This window comes from Medicago sativa, chromosome 4 (assembly GCF_051527215.1).
Source record: "Medicago sativa cultivar Bolivia chromosome 4, Bolivia_mono, whole genome shotgun sequence".
NCBI lineage: Eukaryota > Viridiplantae > Streptophyta > Magnoliopsida > Fabales > Fabaceae > Medicago > Medicago sativa.
In genome coordinates, this window is record NC_140752.1 from 85,499,243 (window position 1) to 85,511,755 (window position 12,513).

Below are 12,513 nucleotides of genomic sequence, written 5' to 3' on the forward strand. Positions count from 1 at the left end.
ATAATAAGACACTTAAGACTTTAAGTAATAAAACACTCATGCTTTAAATTGTAATGGTTACTATTGACACTTTCAAATCCAAATCATCCTACTATATGGAGACACTGGAATGGTGTCGTACTAGGACTGCTGCCATGGTTAATGATGAATGTTTCTATGTAGTTTACAAAGAAGTATTTTCGAATGTTTAATAGTTACTTATCTACTCTTTTTAGACTAAATGTAACTTGATTTGTGATATTGAAAATGATTTTAATTTGAATTATTCAATAATATAATTGTAGTATTTATTGAAATCTAATACAAAATACATTTATCTAATTTGATGTTTATATTGTCAAAAAAAAATTGAAACAAACAAGAAATACCCGTGCATCGCACGGGTCAGGGTCTAGTTCATCCAAAAGCAAAGAACTTCTAGCAATGAATAATGGAAGCAATACCAAAGTTTTGTGATGAAGCTATTGTGCTAAGAACCCTAAACCTAATTAAGAAATCAACAAAATTGTGTCATCTTCTCCAACTCCACTCCCTGTTCCTCAAATCCTCCCTTGATCACAACCCTAACATCATCTCCCATTTCATCTTATCAGCTTCCTCCATTTCCCTCTCTTACACCAATTCCTTCTTCCATTCCTTACCCATCATTCCTCCCCTCTTCGCTTGGAACACCATCATCAGAGCTTTCTCTAACACCTCAACACCATTTCATTCTCTTTACCTCTTTCGCCAACTTCAAAGTTCTCATTTTTCACCAAACAATTTTACATACCCTTTTGTTCTCAAGGCGTGTGCTTGCTTTTCGTCGATTTCTCATGGTGGGATGATTCATTCTTTGACTATTAAGACGGGTTTTCGTTCAGATTGTTATATTGGTAATGCCCTTTTGAGGTTTTACTCTGATTGTGGGGAAATTGGGTTTGCACGTAAGGTGTTTGATGAAATGTTTGATAGGGATGTTGTTTCATGGAGCTCGATGATTGGTGCGTATGTTTGTTCCAAGACTCCTTTAGAGTCGTTTAATGTGTTTCAAGAGATGAGGGTGGCTGATGAAAAACCGAATTATGTGACTTTGGTTAGTTTGCTTTCGGCTTGTACTAAAACGATCAATTTATGTGCTGGTGTGTCCGTTCATTCGTATATTATAAGGAATCATATTGAAATGGGTGTTGAGTTGGGGACTGCTTTGTTTGAGATGTATGCAAAATGTGGGCAGATTGATAAAGCACTTTTGGTTTTTGATTTGATGCCTGAAAAGAATTTGCAGTCGTGCACTATCATGATATCTGCTCTTGCAAATCATAGCCGTGAAAACAATGCTATTTCTCTGTTCAACCAGATGGAGGATATGGGTTTTAAACCTGATAGTTTGTCATTTTCAGTGATTCTATCCGCCTGCAGCCACATGGGACTTGTTTATGAGGGGAAAATGTACTTTGATAAGATGGTGAGATTGTATAACATAAAGCCAACTGTTGAGCATTATGGATGCATGGTTGACTTGTTAGGAAGAGCTGGCTTGATTCAAGAAGCTTATGATATAATCAAGAATATGCCGGTAGAGCCTAATGCTGTCATAGTGAGGAGTTTTCTGGGTGCTTGTAGAAATCATGGGTGGGTTCCTAATTTGGATGATGATCTAATGTCTAAACTGGAATCTGAATTGGGGGCAAACTATGTTCTAGCTGCAAATCTTTTTTCGGACCGTTCTTCTTGGAAGGATGCTAATGAGTTGAGGTTAGCAATGAAGCGGAAAGGGTTGAAGAAAGTTCCTGGCTGTAGTTGGTTGGAGGTGCAAAATTGATATGCAAAATGTAAGATATTGGTGCAGAGAATAAGCTATGGCTTATGAATCAATAATCTTGCTACATACTTCTTATATTCAGTGAATTATTGATTGCAAGCGGATGCACATGACCACTGACAGTTAGCTGTTAGAATAGGAGTTAGGACTGACCATAAATTGCAAATGTAGACAGGTTAAACTTAGGTTTCAACTGTTTTCTGTTAGGGATTAAGCTTGATCTTTCCAAGTAATTCTTGTTCATGTTAAATATACAAGTTTTGTTTAAATGGCATATGAAGAGAACAAGACGAAGCAGTTCTCCCTGAATTTGTTGACTTCGTCGCCAAAACTGTGCGAAGCCACAAAAATGTAAATTAATTCGAGATATGTTAGTAAAGAAATAATTAATGCAGTTAAAAATTCAAAATATCATAAAAAGAATCGGGAAAAACTCAAAAATGTCTTGTATTTAGAGACCAAGGTAGTACTTCAAAATCAAAAGAGCAAATAAAACAAGACAGATGAGGTAATCTACATATTAATAATTGATATTTATTTCAAAAAAAAAAATTAAATATAATGGAATTTTTTTTTATTTTACATTAAATAAATTTTCAGATTGGGTATCCACTCACTACTATAGTTACTTTTTTTTCTTCAGAAAGTAACTATAGTTACTTATAAGTTATAATTCGTTGTATACATTTAATTTCATAAATTTAAACGAAAAATTATAAATCTTTGTTCTCTAGATTAAGCTAGCCATGTTTGAAGTGTTTACGAAATCCTAGCGCTGTAATGAGCTAAGTCTAGTTTCAAACTTCTATAGTAATCTACACTACATTTATAGTATAACACAAAAAAACCTACACTGCATGCAATGAATAAAGATGCTTACTGGTGGTGGATGGTATTGTAAGGGTTTGATCCTTTGTAATTGATGAATGCAGTAATTCAATGAAAACACAATACAAGAGAAATTGATCGAATACAATGTAAATTGACAACTTAAGAAACTAGTAGGAAGATAGAAGAAAACTTAGTCCAAAGACTTAAGTCATTACTCTTAGAGAGTATCATAGAGGAGAGATTTTCATCATTTTTCTTCATACCATTGTTTCTAATAATTGCTCCCTTTTATAGAAGGTTAAGTGGATATTTTCTTGTGAGAATTATCCCTTAATTGTTGGATCAAGTGACACATGTCTCTTTTCTCTAATCAATTGTTGATTACACTTTGATGGTTGGACTTTGCTTATATTTGGATCATAACAGGTATTCATGGCTTATGTAACAATTTTAAAACATGAAGAATGTGTTCTTTTTTTTTTTTTTGAAGGAACAAAAATGTGTTATTGTAATTAAAATTAAATTGCTATAGTATTTTTTTTTTACTCGAGTATATTAGTTTCTTGATGAGGACCACCCCTACTCCATGCTCGGACAATATAGAGGGATATCTAATAACCTAGGAGCAATTTTTGGACGGTCCCACTTTATATCACAACATGTTCACGAGTTATCTCCTTGACTGAGCGACAACCACAAAGTGCCATGGTTATTTCAAGCTCATTATGAAGCATCTCAAGTACTTTTCTTACACTTTGGTCAAAAAAAAAAGTACTTTTCTTACACCAGTTTCATCATCAGCAGCCAACGAGAACACTACAGGTCAAGTACTTTGCCAATCTAACAAGTTACAAGATGAAAAGTAAATATATAAATATACTATATATTATCCCTCTTTAATAACACAGTAAATCACATCACTAATTAGATTTTTTGAATTTTTATGATGTTAACCTAATTTTGAAGCAAATTCTCTATGGTAACTATTTGACATAATAACGGGTTTTGATTGTCCGACCTAAATTAATGGTAGTGAATTGTTTAAAATTGTTTTAGTAAATGAGTAATCTAAGTGGTCTAATCTCAAATCAATAACCGAGATTGATTACTGTGTGCAATTATTACTGAAAGGAATTCAGATCCTTCATATACATACAAATACACCGGCTGCTCGAAGAGCCAATGCTTTAAAAATATCTGTCCCACGGCAGACTCCACCATCCATATAAACAGGAACTCTTCCTTCTCCGGACTCCACTTTGGTGCCATTAATGGCACCAATGGCACCATACCATTGCATCTCCACCCGGGATGTGATTCACTGCAGTCATAAAGCTGATGCAGTCATGCAGTCAAAATAAATACAGTCATTTGATCAAAATAACCGTCAGGATTCAACTGCTCTTTTTTTTCCACTTTAAACTCAAAACACAGGATTGAAAAAAGAGAAAACTCAGAACGCATACTTCATCTCCTCACTTTTAAAGATTCTTCTTCTTGCTTCCACTTCTCCGGCACCTCCTTGACACCTCATAATCTTCCTTGGTGAACATGAATGGTCAATTCATCAAGCTTTATAACTCCGGCGGATGCAATACGATCCACCTCCGCCAACAACCGCTCCACTGTCAAATTCCATACCAACAGTGGGTGTTGTAATGATTGTCATTATTATACCAAACCTGTGGAATTCAAATAAAAATAAAATTAATCAAAACATAAGTAACACTATCTGCTAGTGATAATGGAAAACTATATCAACGTGATAAAACTACAAGAAAAGAGAGTAAAATATGGAAATAGAAAGCTATGGCAAAAACAAAGTCATCCATGTTTAAAGAAACAAAATCGATGGCAAAAACAAATTCACCCATGTTTAAACTAACAAAATCAATGGCTATACAAAAAAACAGCCATGAATGCACAAACAAAAATAATCGAAAAAGGATGTGATGAAACATAACAAACCTGGAAAAAATCACAAAGCTTTGAGTTTAACCAACTGGCGTAGAAGAAGGTGAGGTTCATTTTTGGTTTGAATCTCAGAACAGATGTGAAGAAACGCTGTTTTGAATCTCAGAACAGATGTGAAAAAAATCACAAAAGGGCTTGAATGCGCCAATAATATCTCTGTATTGGAAAGTGGAGTTTTGCTTCGTTAGCCTGTTTTGTGCATTTTAAGGGGAAATGAATCTGGACCACTATTTTGATCAAATGGCTGTATTTAATTTGACTGCATGACTGCATCAACTTTATGACTGCAGTGAATAACGTTCCTCTCCACCACACACACACACATCACACACACATCCCCACACACGTCCACACACATCAACGGCCAGGATTGGGTTCTATGGCACCAATGGCACCATTGCTATGGCACTGAAGTATTTTCCTCCTTCTCCAGCTTGCACGACCTATTCAAGATAATAGATAGAAAAAATGCAATCATTATTAGTAGTAAGGAAACAAGGCAGTGAAAAGGAAATCTTTCAATGACTCAAAATATAGCAAGAATGATTTCCCTAGAGACCTTAAATCAGACCTCTTCCAAAGCCATAATAGTTGCCGGGACATAGTCAAGTTGGCGAGCGTCATGATTGGCAACTATGATTCCAGCAGCTCCAGCTTATATAGCTAACCTTGCCACATTATTAGCATAGGATTGTGGATTTAAACTCAAGATTGATAAAAATAATTAATTCAAAGATAAAATGGACAAGGAAGCATAGCATCAAAACATAGGATATAAATTGTATGCATTGTGAGTTTAAGTGTTTTTACACTGTCATTAAGTTATAACCGTCGGTTCATTAAATATGTTTGACTTATTTTGAAATTCAAAGATATGATTGATTGACAGTGTAATTTTTTTTTTTTGCACTGATGGTAAAAATTGCCAAACTCTACGATGTATCCGTTTGATAAGCTTACTGTCTTTAGCAGTAAGTACGCCCTTTACTAAATTTGGCAGTGAGGTGATAGTTTGAAGCCACTTTACATCCTGTTACAAGGTTTGCCATGTCTAGTATATATTATGACTTGACTTCCACATTCAATGTCTTGGATTAGGAAATCATATATGTGAAAGATCAATATATATTATATCACCTTCCAGCTGAGTGATTGGTCATATGGTCCATTAAGAATAGAGGTGTGATCATAGAATTTAGTCTGCAAGGTTATATCCATTTTCACAGAGTAAATAGCAACAGTAAAACACTAAGATGACAATAGCAGAAAGATATATACTAACATGTACTTAAAGGTCTGCTTTAAAATTTTCATATTAATCACACACCTTTTCCAACTTTTTGAGATTCATGCCTTCAAAATTCTTCAATCTCAAGTATGACAATGTAAATCTGTACAAAATGTCATCAAACAAATCCAATAAAATATATTTTTGACAATAATTTCAATTATATCTTTATAAAGTTTGTGACAAACTTTTAGGTATTTTAATTCTATTTCGCCTGGCTATATATGGTAACCAACTATGTGCGACTTCTGCGGATGCACGAGTATATTATTATTATAATTTTAAATGGAAGACTTATCAATTGAAATGAAATTTCACAATGATTGTCAACCTGTCTTTTATGGAAGCCTCCCTACGACCTATAACTGGAGAGTCTGCAATGAGTACAATTGCCTTAAAACCAGCACTTTCGGCTCTTCTCACAAGTTGGATAACCACATTTCTGTCTTTGAACACCTTAGAGTAGAAAATAACGGCAACAAAATCGGTTACAACACTAATAATTGAAAATTTAGATAATTAAATTATTACTCGTGTAACTTTAGCAAGTAAAATAATATTATGTTATTAAAAGAACTTGCAAAGAGCTTTAAATCACCTATTGGAAGGAAAAGAAATGTTTTGTCAAACTACTATTATAACAAAAAGCCTTATCTTCTTCATTTTCCTTCAAATAAACTCATACGTAAAAATAGTGTCACTTGTATTCATTATTGATAACTTGATCAATAATGAATATGAAGGACTCTATATAAACATATAGTATGTTGATAAAAAATTACACCTCAGAGAAAAAAAAAATCATGAAAAGAGTAGTTGAAGGCAATATACCCACATAGAGTTGGAGGAAACAAATGCCAGGTTCTGTTGAAGCAACCTCTTCAATGCTGGAATTAGCCCATGAGGATAGTGTCTGTCACAAAATTATGAAAATGAATCTCCCATGTATTAAATGCAACAATAACAAAATCTTTTCTGCACCAAGTGAGATTCGTGATAAATCATGTCCATTGACAAATCATCTAATTCTCTATAACTTTTTTAATGATTCCAATTTTACGTGTAATTTTCTAAATAACACTTGAATTCTAAACTTACATCTGCAAAAAAGTAAAATATGTTAAAAACTACTAGGTAGCAATATACTTCTTGCTTTGGAATTAAACTAGAGTAAAAAGTAAACATTATGGAAATCAAACCATGATGGTGCCAGCTGCTGATGCTGCTCTAGCAATGGCATATTCTCCTGCACAAAAGTTGCAAGATTTATTTTAATTTAGAAGTATATTTCTATATTGTGATAAAGAAATAAACTTCAATAATGTCAAACATATAAAGAATCAAAGGCTTCTGTATTAAGAAAAGGTGCATCAATAGCAAAATACTACATCGATGCAATGGCAATATCTTAATATAACATAAACTAGTGAGTTCAATGACATACCTTCAGGATGTGCCATTTTTTGGAAGGCTGTTGGAGCAATCATGATAGGCATTGACATTTTCAAGCCTAATACAGTTGTTGTCAAATCTATCTTGCTTACATCACTAAGAATCCGCGGCCTAAACCTTTTTATCAGATAAATATAATAGATAGTGAAACGAGGGCTTGAATTCAATAGAACACACAAGGTTAAATTAAAGGGAAGTTGAAAATCAAATAAAAGAAGTTTGTATATTACAGAATCCTTGAGAATGCATTTCAGTTTTGTTTCAAAGTCCACTGATCCTCTGCCCCTGATGCAAAGTACTCATATATCATATTTGGCAACTTTTCCTTTGCAATTGCTTCATACTCATTCACGTTTGTTATATTCATGATCTTATTTATAGTTAAGTTACTTTATTATGTTATGTTCAGAGGATCTTCTGAAAGTGAGATTAACATATACAATTATTCAGAAACTTGAATTTAAACCAAATCAACTCCAAATTCGAAAATGCTGAGAAACATTTATGATACAGTACTACCGGATCATATTTATTTACTTCTGAAGGAGAACGGAAAACAGTACAACTAACACTGGAAAACAAAATTAATGAACTCATAAGTTATGTGTTATTGACGCAAACATGACACGTTGACATCGGTAATAATTTGGGAAAATGGAATGTAAAGGTATGTGTTGTGTCTGACAAGTAAGCTACGTGTCAGTGTCATGTTTGGAACAAAACCAGGCAAAACATTTAAATGAATTAATTTTATAAAATTGATTTGATTGAGTTTAAAGTGAAGTGATTTATATTTGGATATTTCAAATCTAAATGAAAGTTTCATGTGAAATTTTTTCCAATCTAATGCCAAAGTTACTTTTAGTCCAAACAAGACTTTTTCCAATCAAATGTGGACAAAAGACAGATACAGCACTTGATTTCTTGTAATTTTTTATGAATAGCTCTACAGAACACTCTTGGTTTTGTATAATAATTTTATTTTATTTCATCTTTTACGTTGAAGTTAAAAATCTCTAAAGTAAATTAAAAAGTCACAAGTGTTGTACTCGTGAACCTTGAGCTTGCTCTACCTGCTATATATTATATTGATAACAAAATACAAGCTATATATTATACAACATTGCGCAATTACTTGCAAAGGATTACAACTTAATGAACTTAGAAACTCAAACTTCACAAGAAAGTGTACTCTTTCAGTTTTACTCCAATCAAAGCTCACAAAAAAAAAAATTGCACTTATATCTTTTTACAACAATTAGATGGTGAGGTTTAGTATGGGAAAGGAGAATTGTTTCCCATCATGGGAAAGTTTTTTTTTTACCAGTGGATCAAATATAGACCATGATATTATCATAGACACTCACCACAATATTTTTTCACTCTCTTCCATGTCTCTCTCACCACTTGCAGCAACCTTACTTAACCCATTTAACAACATTCAATCCATGGCAAAGATACCCATTAAACTCAATCAACAACAACTTCATATATGATCATTTCAGAAAAAGGAAAAAAACATAACAAAATCTAGTATTCAGATTCATAGGCAAGCAAAATGGAAACATGAAAAATAAAAATAAAAAACAATCAAAAAAATAAAAGATGAAATTGTGTATGAACTACCCTTTTATTCCCACGGTGCTAAATGAATCAAAATCAACTTGTGTAATAGTAACCTCAAACCCAACAACACCCACGCCTCTTCATCTTTAACCTCCTCTCCCCTCATGAATGCAAAGTTTGTTCTTCTTTTCTTGCCATTACCACTGCTATGTTACATTGTTATGTACCATTTTCCATTCTAATTGATTCTTATTTCGATTCTGATATTGTTGAAGGAATTGGAGATCATACACAAGCGTAACAGCACCATGGGAATAAAGGGGTAGTTCATACACAATTTCATCTTTTATTGTTTTTCAGAATACCCATCTCATTGTGTTTATTTTAAGAAATTCATGAAACTGAGTCATATTGGAGAATGAATGAAAGAAACACATGGTGGTTTTTCTTTTATATTTGAGAATGAATGAAAGATTTTTTGAAAGCACGTATATGTTATCAATGCCATGGTTGTTGTTACAAAAACTATGCTTTTCAATATTAATGATGAATTTTACTTTTTCCATGTCTTATTATTTAAAATTGGTTTTCATTTTGGAACCTATTATAAACCTATAATGGAAAGGGATTTTTATGCACAGGAAAGGAAAGGGATTGAGAGACCAATTTCATGTCAAACAGCGAAATTCGAAATGAAAACCAGTGGGGAAGGATCCGTGAGGTTGGAGGGGTTGTTTAATGAGGTGGGTTGTTGACTTGAGTTTGGTGGTGGTGAAATGAGAGAGATGATAGTGAGGTTGAAGACAAAGTTGGAAAAGATATAGTGTATGCATACAATAATAAGATCAGTGATCCTCTTTAATCTGACGGCCAAAAAATACTTTCCCATGGTGGGAAACAATTCTCTTTTCTCATGCTAAATGCCACCCAATTAGATAGGATATTAGTTTTCCATGCGGTGACATTTAGTATGGGAAAGGAAACTTGTTTCCCACCATGGGAAAGCTATTTTTTTACCACTTGATTAAATAGGAACACTGATTTAATCATAGACCACACACACCATATCTTGTTTACATTGTCTTCAACATCATGGGATTGAAACTAACCCACGTCCACCATTTTCTTTACTTGCTCAGTCATAGAAACAACACAAATTCATACTAGATTTTTTTTCTCTCCCAATTGTTTCTAAAATAAGACTTATTCAAACTAATTATTTATTTATTTATCAACATCTAATTTAAAAGAAAAACAAGCACCAAAATCAAAATTACTCTGCCAGAAGCAATCTGGGTATAAAAAATAAGTAGAGTTTGAAGAAAAACAAATTATTTATTTATTTATTAACATCTAGTTCTAAGAACCTTCGCCGGAGACCCACGGCACACCACTGCAGGAGAGTTTCCAGTCACTTTCGGTAGTAAAGTTATGGATGCCGAACTGATCTAATTTTTGAATATGTGATGATGAAGGAAAAGTCGAACCAGATCTAGTGTTTGTATATGTGATGGTGCTGAATTTACATAAAGAAATGATAAAAAAAAATATTGGTTTCTTGATTACATATGACTCTTGTAGTGTTTTCTATGTTTGGGGAGATTTATTGGAGTTTGATTCATCTCTCTGTTATTGGTACAGATGCTTATAAGTTTGCTGATGGCGACAACATAGTCCCTCCTTGTTTCCAAAACTCAGCTCAGTTTGTCCAAATTTGAGTAGTAAATTTGTGTTCTTTGGATTGAAAAGTAAGACTGAGATGGAAGATAGTGTGGTGGTGGAATGGAGGAGAGAGAATGCTGATGGATTATATAGTATAGACATACCATCATAAAATGTGTATTCCTCTTTAATCTAACGGTTCAAAAAAAACTTTCCCATGATGGGAAACAACTTTGCTTTCCCATACTAAACCTCACCCATGCGTCACAAGAAAGTGTACTCTTTCAGTTTTACTCCAATCAAAGCTCACAAAAAAAAAAATTGCACTTATATCTTTTTACAACAATTAGATAGGATATTTTAACGACACATGAGCTCTTAGATGAGATGACATGAGTCTTTTTTATCTTAACTAAGATCTTGGATTCGAATTCAGCATTGGGCATGCATCAGCGTTAAAACTCTTAAGAGAGAGTTTGCCTTCCATTTTAATCGCAGTTGCGCACAAAGGATGCTCGATTTATACCAAAGATAAGATGTTTTAACAAAGCAATAAAGTAATCATGAAAACATTATCTATACTCATTCAAATGCACCCTAAACTCATGGTTAAACATCTAATTTGTTTGGATGGTTTTCAATGGTCTTGTGGTCCATATTCACCAGGGTAATTTTATTCATAATCACATGCATTCACATGGGAAAGTGCATCTATGTAATACATAAACAGTTAATTTTATGTATTTGGTGAGTTCGTGAATAAACTAAAAATTGTTTATCAACATTTCAAACACTTATAAAAAGTACTAGTGTGTTATAACATATTTTTTGTAGGTATATTATGTTACAACATAAACTCGGATACCCTCAATAATATATACATTAAACATAAAAAAGAATCTTGGACCACATAAGGTCAGGTTTAGTAACACACGTATGAAGATGTGAGATATGATTTGCCCCATTATCCAAGAATCCACCCAACCCTCCAAAAAAGTAAAAAGAAAACACATAATTGTATTGTATCTGTTGATGTCATAAACCATATGATCCACAAATCCATGAAATGTACTCAAATAAAATACAAAAATGACAGCTACCTATATTGTACATAAGCAAGTAATTTCCCCATAGTGAGTCCACTACTATGCTTTAGTTTCTGAGCCACTTTGCAATCATTCACTCTTCCCAATCTCATGGCTTCTTCAAAATGGTCATCATCTTCAGGTTTCAACTTCTCAGAAAACTGGCTTGTGATGGTGGCTATTACCCTCATTTGTGGAATTTTTTGTTACATAATCTATGATGCAATAATGGCTACTGCATCAGAGTTGCTGCAACGTTTGTTGGTAATTTCTCCACTGCTATTAATCATCATTGTTCATTGGCTCTCCACTGGTAGCCAGTTAAACTTTCCCATGCCAGGATCTGAACCAGGTGCTATCCATAGAGCTGGTGGTTCTCCTTGGGGGGTTGCCTTTGTCCTTTTGTTGCTTTTCTTTCTTATTTCATACCAACCTTCTCTGCATGGTCTTATTTCTTAGCATATGTGTGCTGCTATGATGTATTCTAATGTATGTTTTGTTTGGATTGTCGCGATTTTGGTAGAATCATGGTGTGCCGTTGTAATTTTACTGTGGAGTTTCAACAAAGTCGCGTGATTTTGCTAAACTTGTCGTGAATCTAAACATGCATTAAACTTAGGTTAAAAAATGAAGTGCATGTCACTAGACATGAGATGTAGGGATTGTTGGAGTTAATATTGTCAGCTTCTTGTACCTCATAATGAAGTTGTTTCTTAATTAGCTAGATTTGGGTTGTGTGAACTTGCAATGTTATACTATGAGGAAATCAAATTACAATGGCATAGCATAGTCTTAAACATCAAAATTGCTCAGAAATTGGATTGTCGAGTAATTTGATTCATCACACGGAT

The 12,513-nt window shown here is 33.5% G+C and overlaps 2 protein-coding genes, 1 long non-coding RNA gene and 1 pseudogene across 4 annotated transcripts; 2 read left to right on the top strand and 2 right to left on the bottom strand.

Moving 5' to 3' along the window:
• The first annotated feature begins 430 nt into the window (after window positions 1-430).
• LOC146933049 (pentatricopeptide repeat-containing protein At5g66520-like) lies at window positions 431-1,804 on the top strand. Its single transcript, XM_085707804.1, has one exon. It carries the CDS (start codon window positions 431-433, stop codon window positions 1,802-1,804), a length of 1,374 nt encoding a protein of 457 aa, XP_085563930.1.
• Window positions 1,805-3,483: 1,679 nt separating this feature from the next.
• On the bottom strand, window positions 3,484-5,024 carry LOC146933050 (uncharacterized). Its single transcript, XR_015007316.1, has 2 exons — window positions 4,604-5,024; window positions 3,484-4,317 (listed from the first exon to the last, which is right to left on the bottom strand). It is a non-coding gene; the product is annotated as an uncharacterized LOC146933050 (long non-coding RNA).
• Window positions 5,025-5,184: 160 nt separating this feature from the next.
• Window positions 5,185-8,842, bottom strand: LOC146933051 (glycolate oxidase-like; annotated as a pseudogene). Its single transcript, XR_015007315.1, has 5 exons — window positions 7,580-8,842; window positions 7,342-7,466; window positions 7,097-7,143; window positions 6,733-6,810; window positions 5,185-6,353 (listed from the first exon to the last, which is right to left on the bottom strand). The product of XR_015007315.1 is annotated as a glycolate oxidase-like (transcript).
• Window positions 8,843-11,631: 2,789 nt separating this feature from the next.
• LOC146933052 (uncharacterized) lies at window positions 11,632-12,467 on the top strand. Its single transcript, XM_085704786.1, has one exon. It carries the CDS (start codon window positions 11,774-11,776, stop codon window positions 12,119-12,121), a length of 348 nt encoding a protein of 115 aa, XP_085560912.1. The 5' UTR covers window positions 11,632-11,773; the 3' UTR covers window positions 12,122-12,467.
• The last annotated feature ends 46 nt before the right edge of the window (window positions 12,468-12,513 follow it).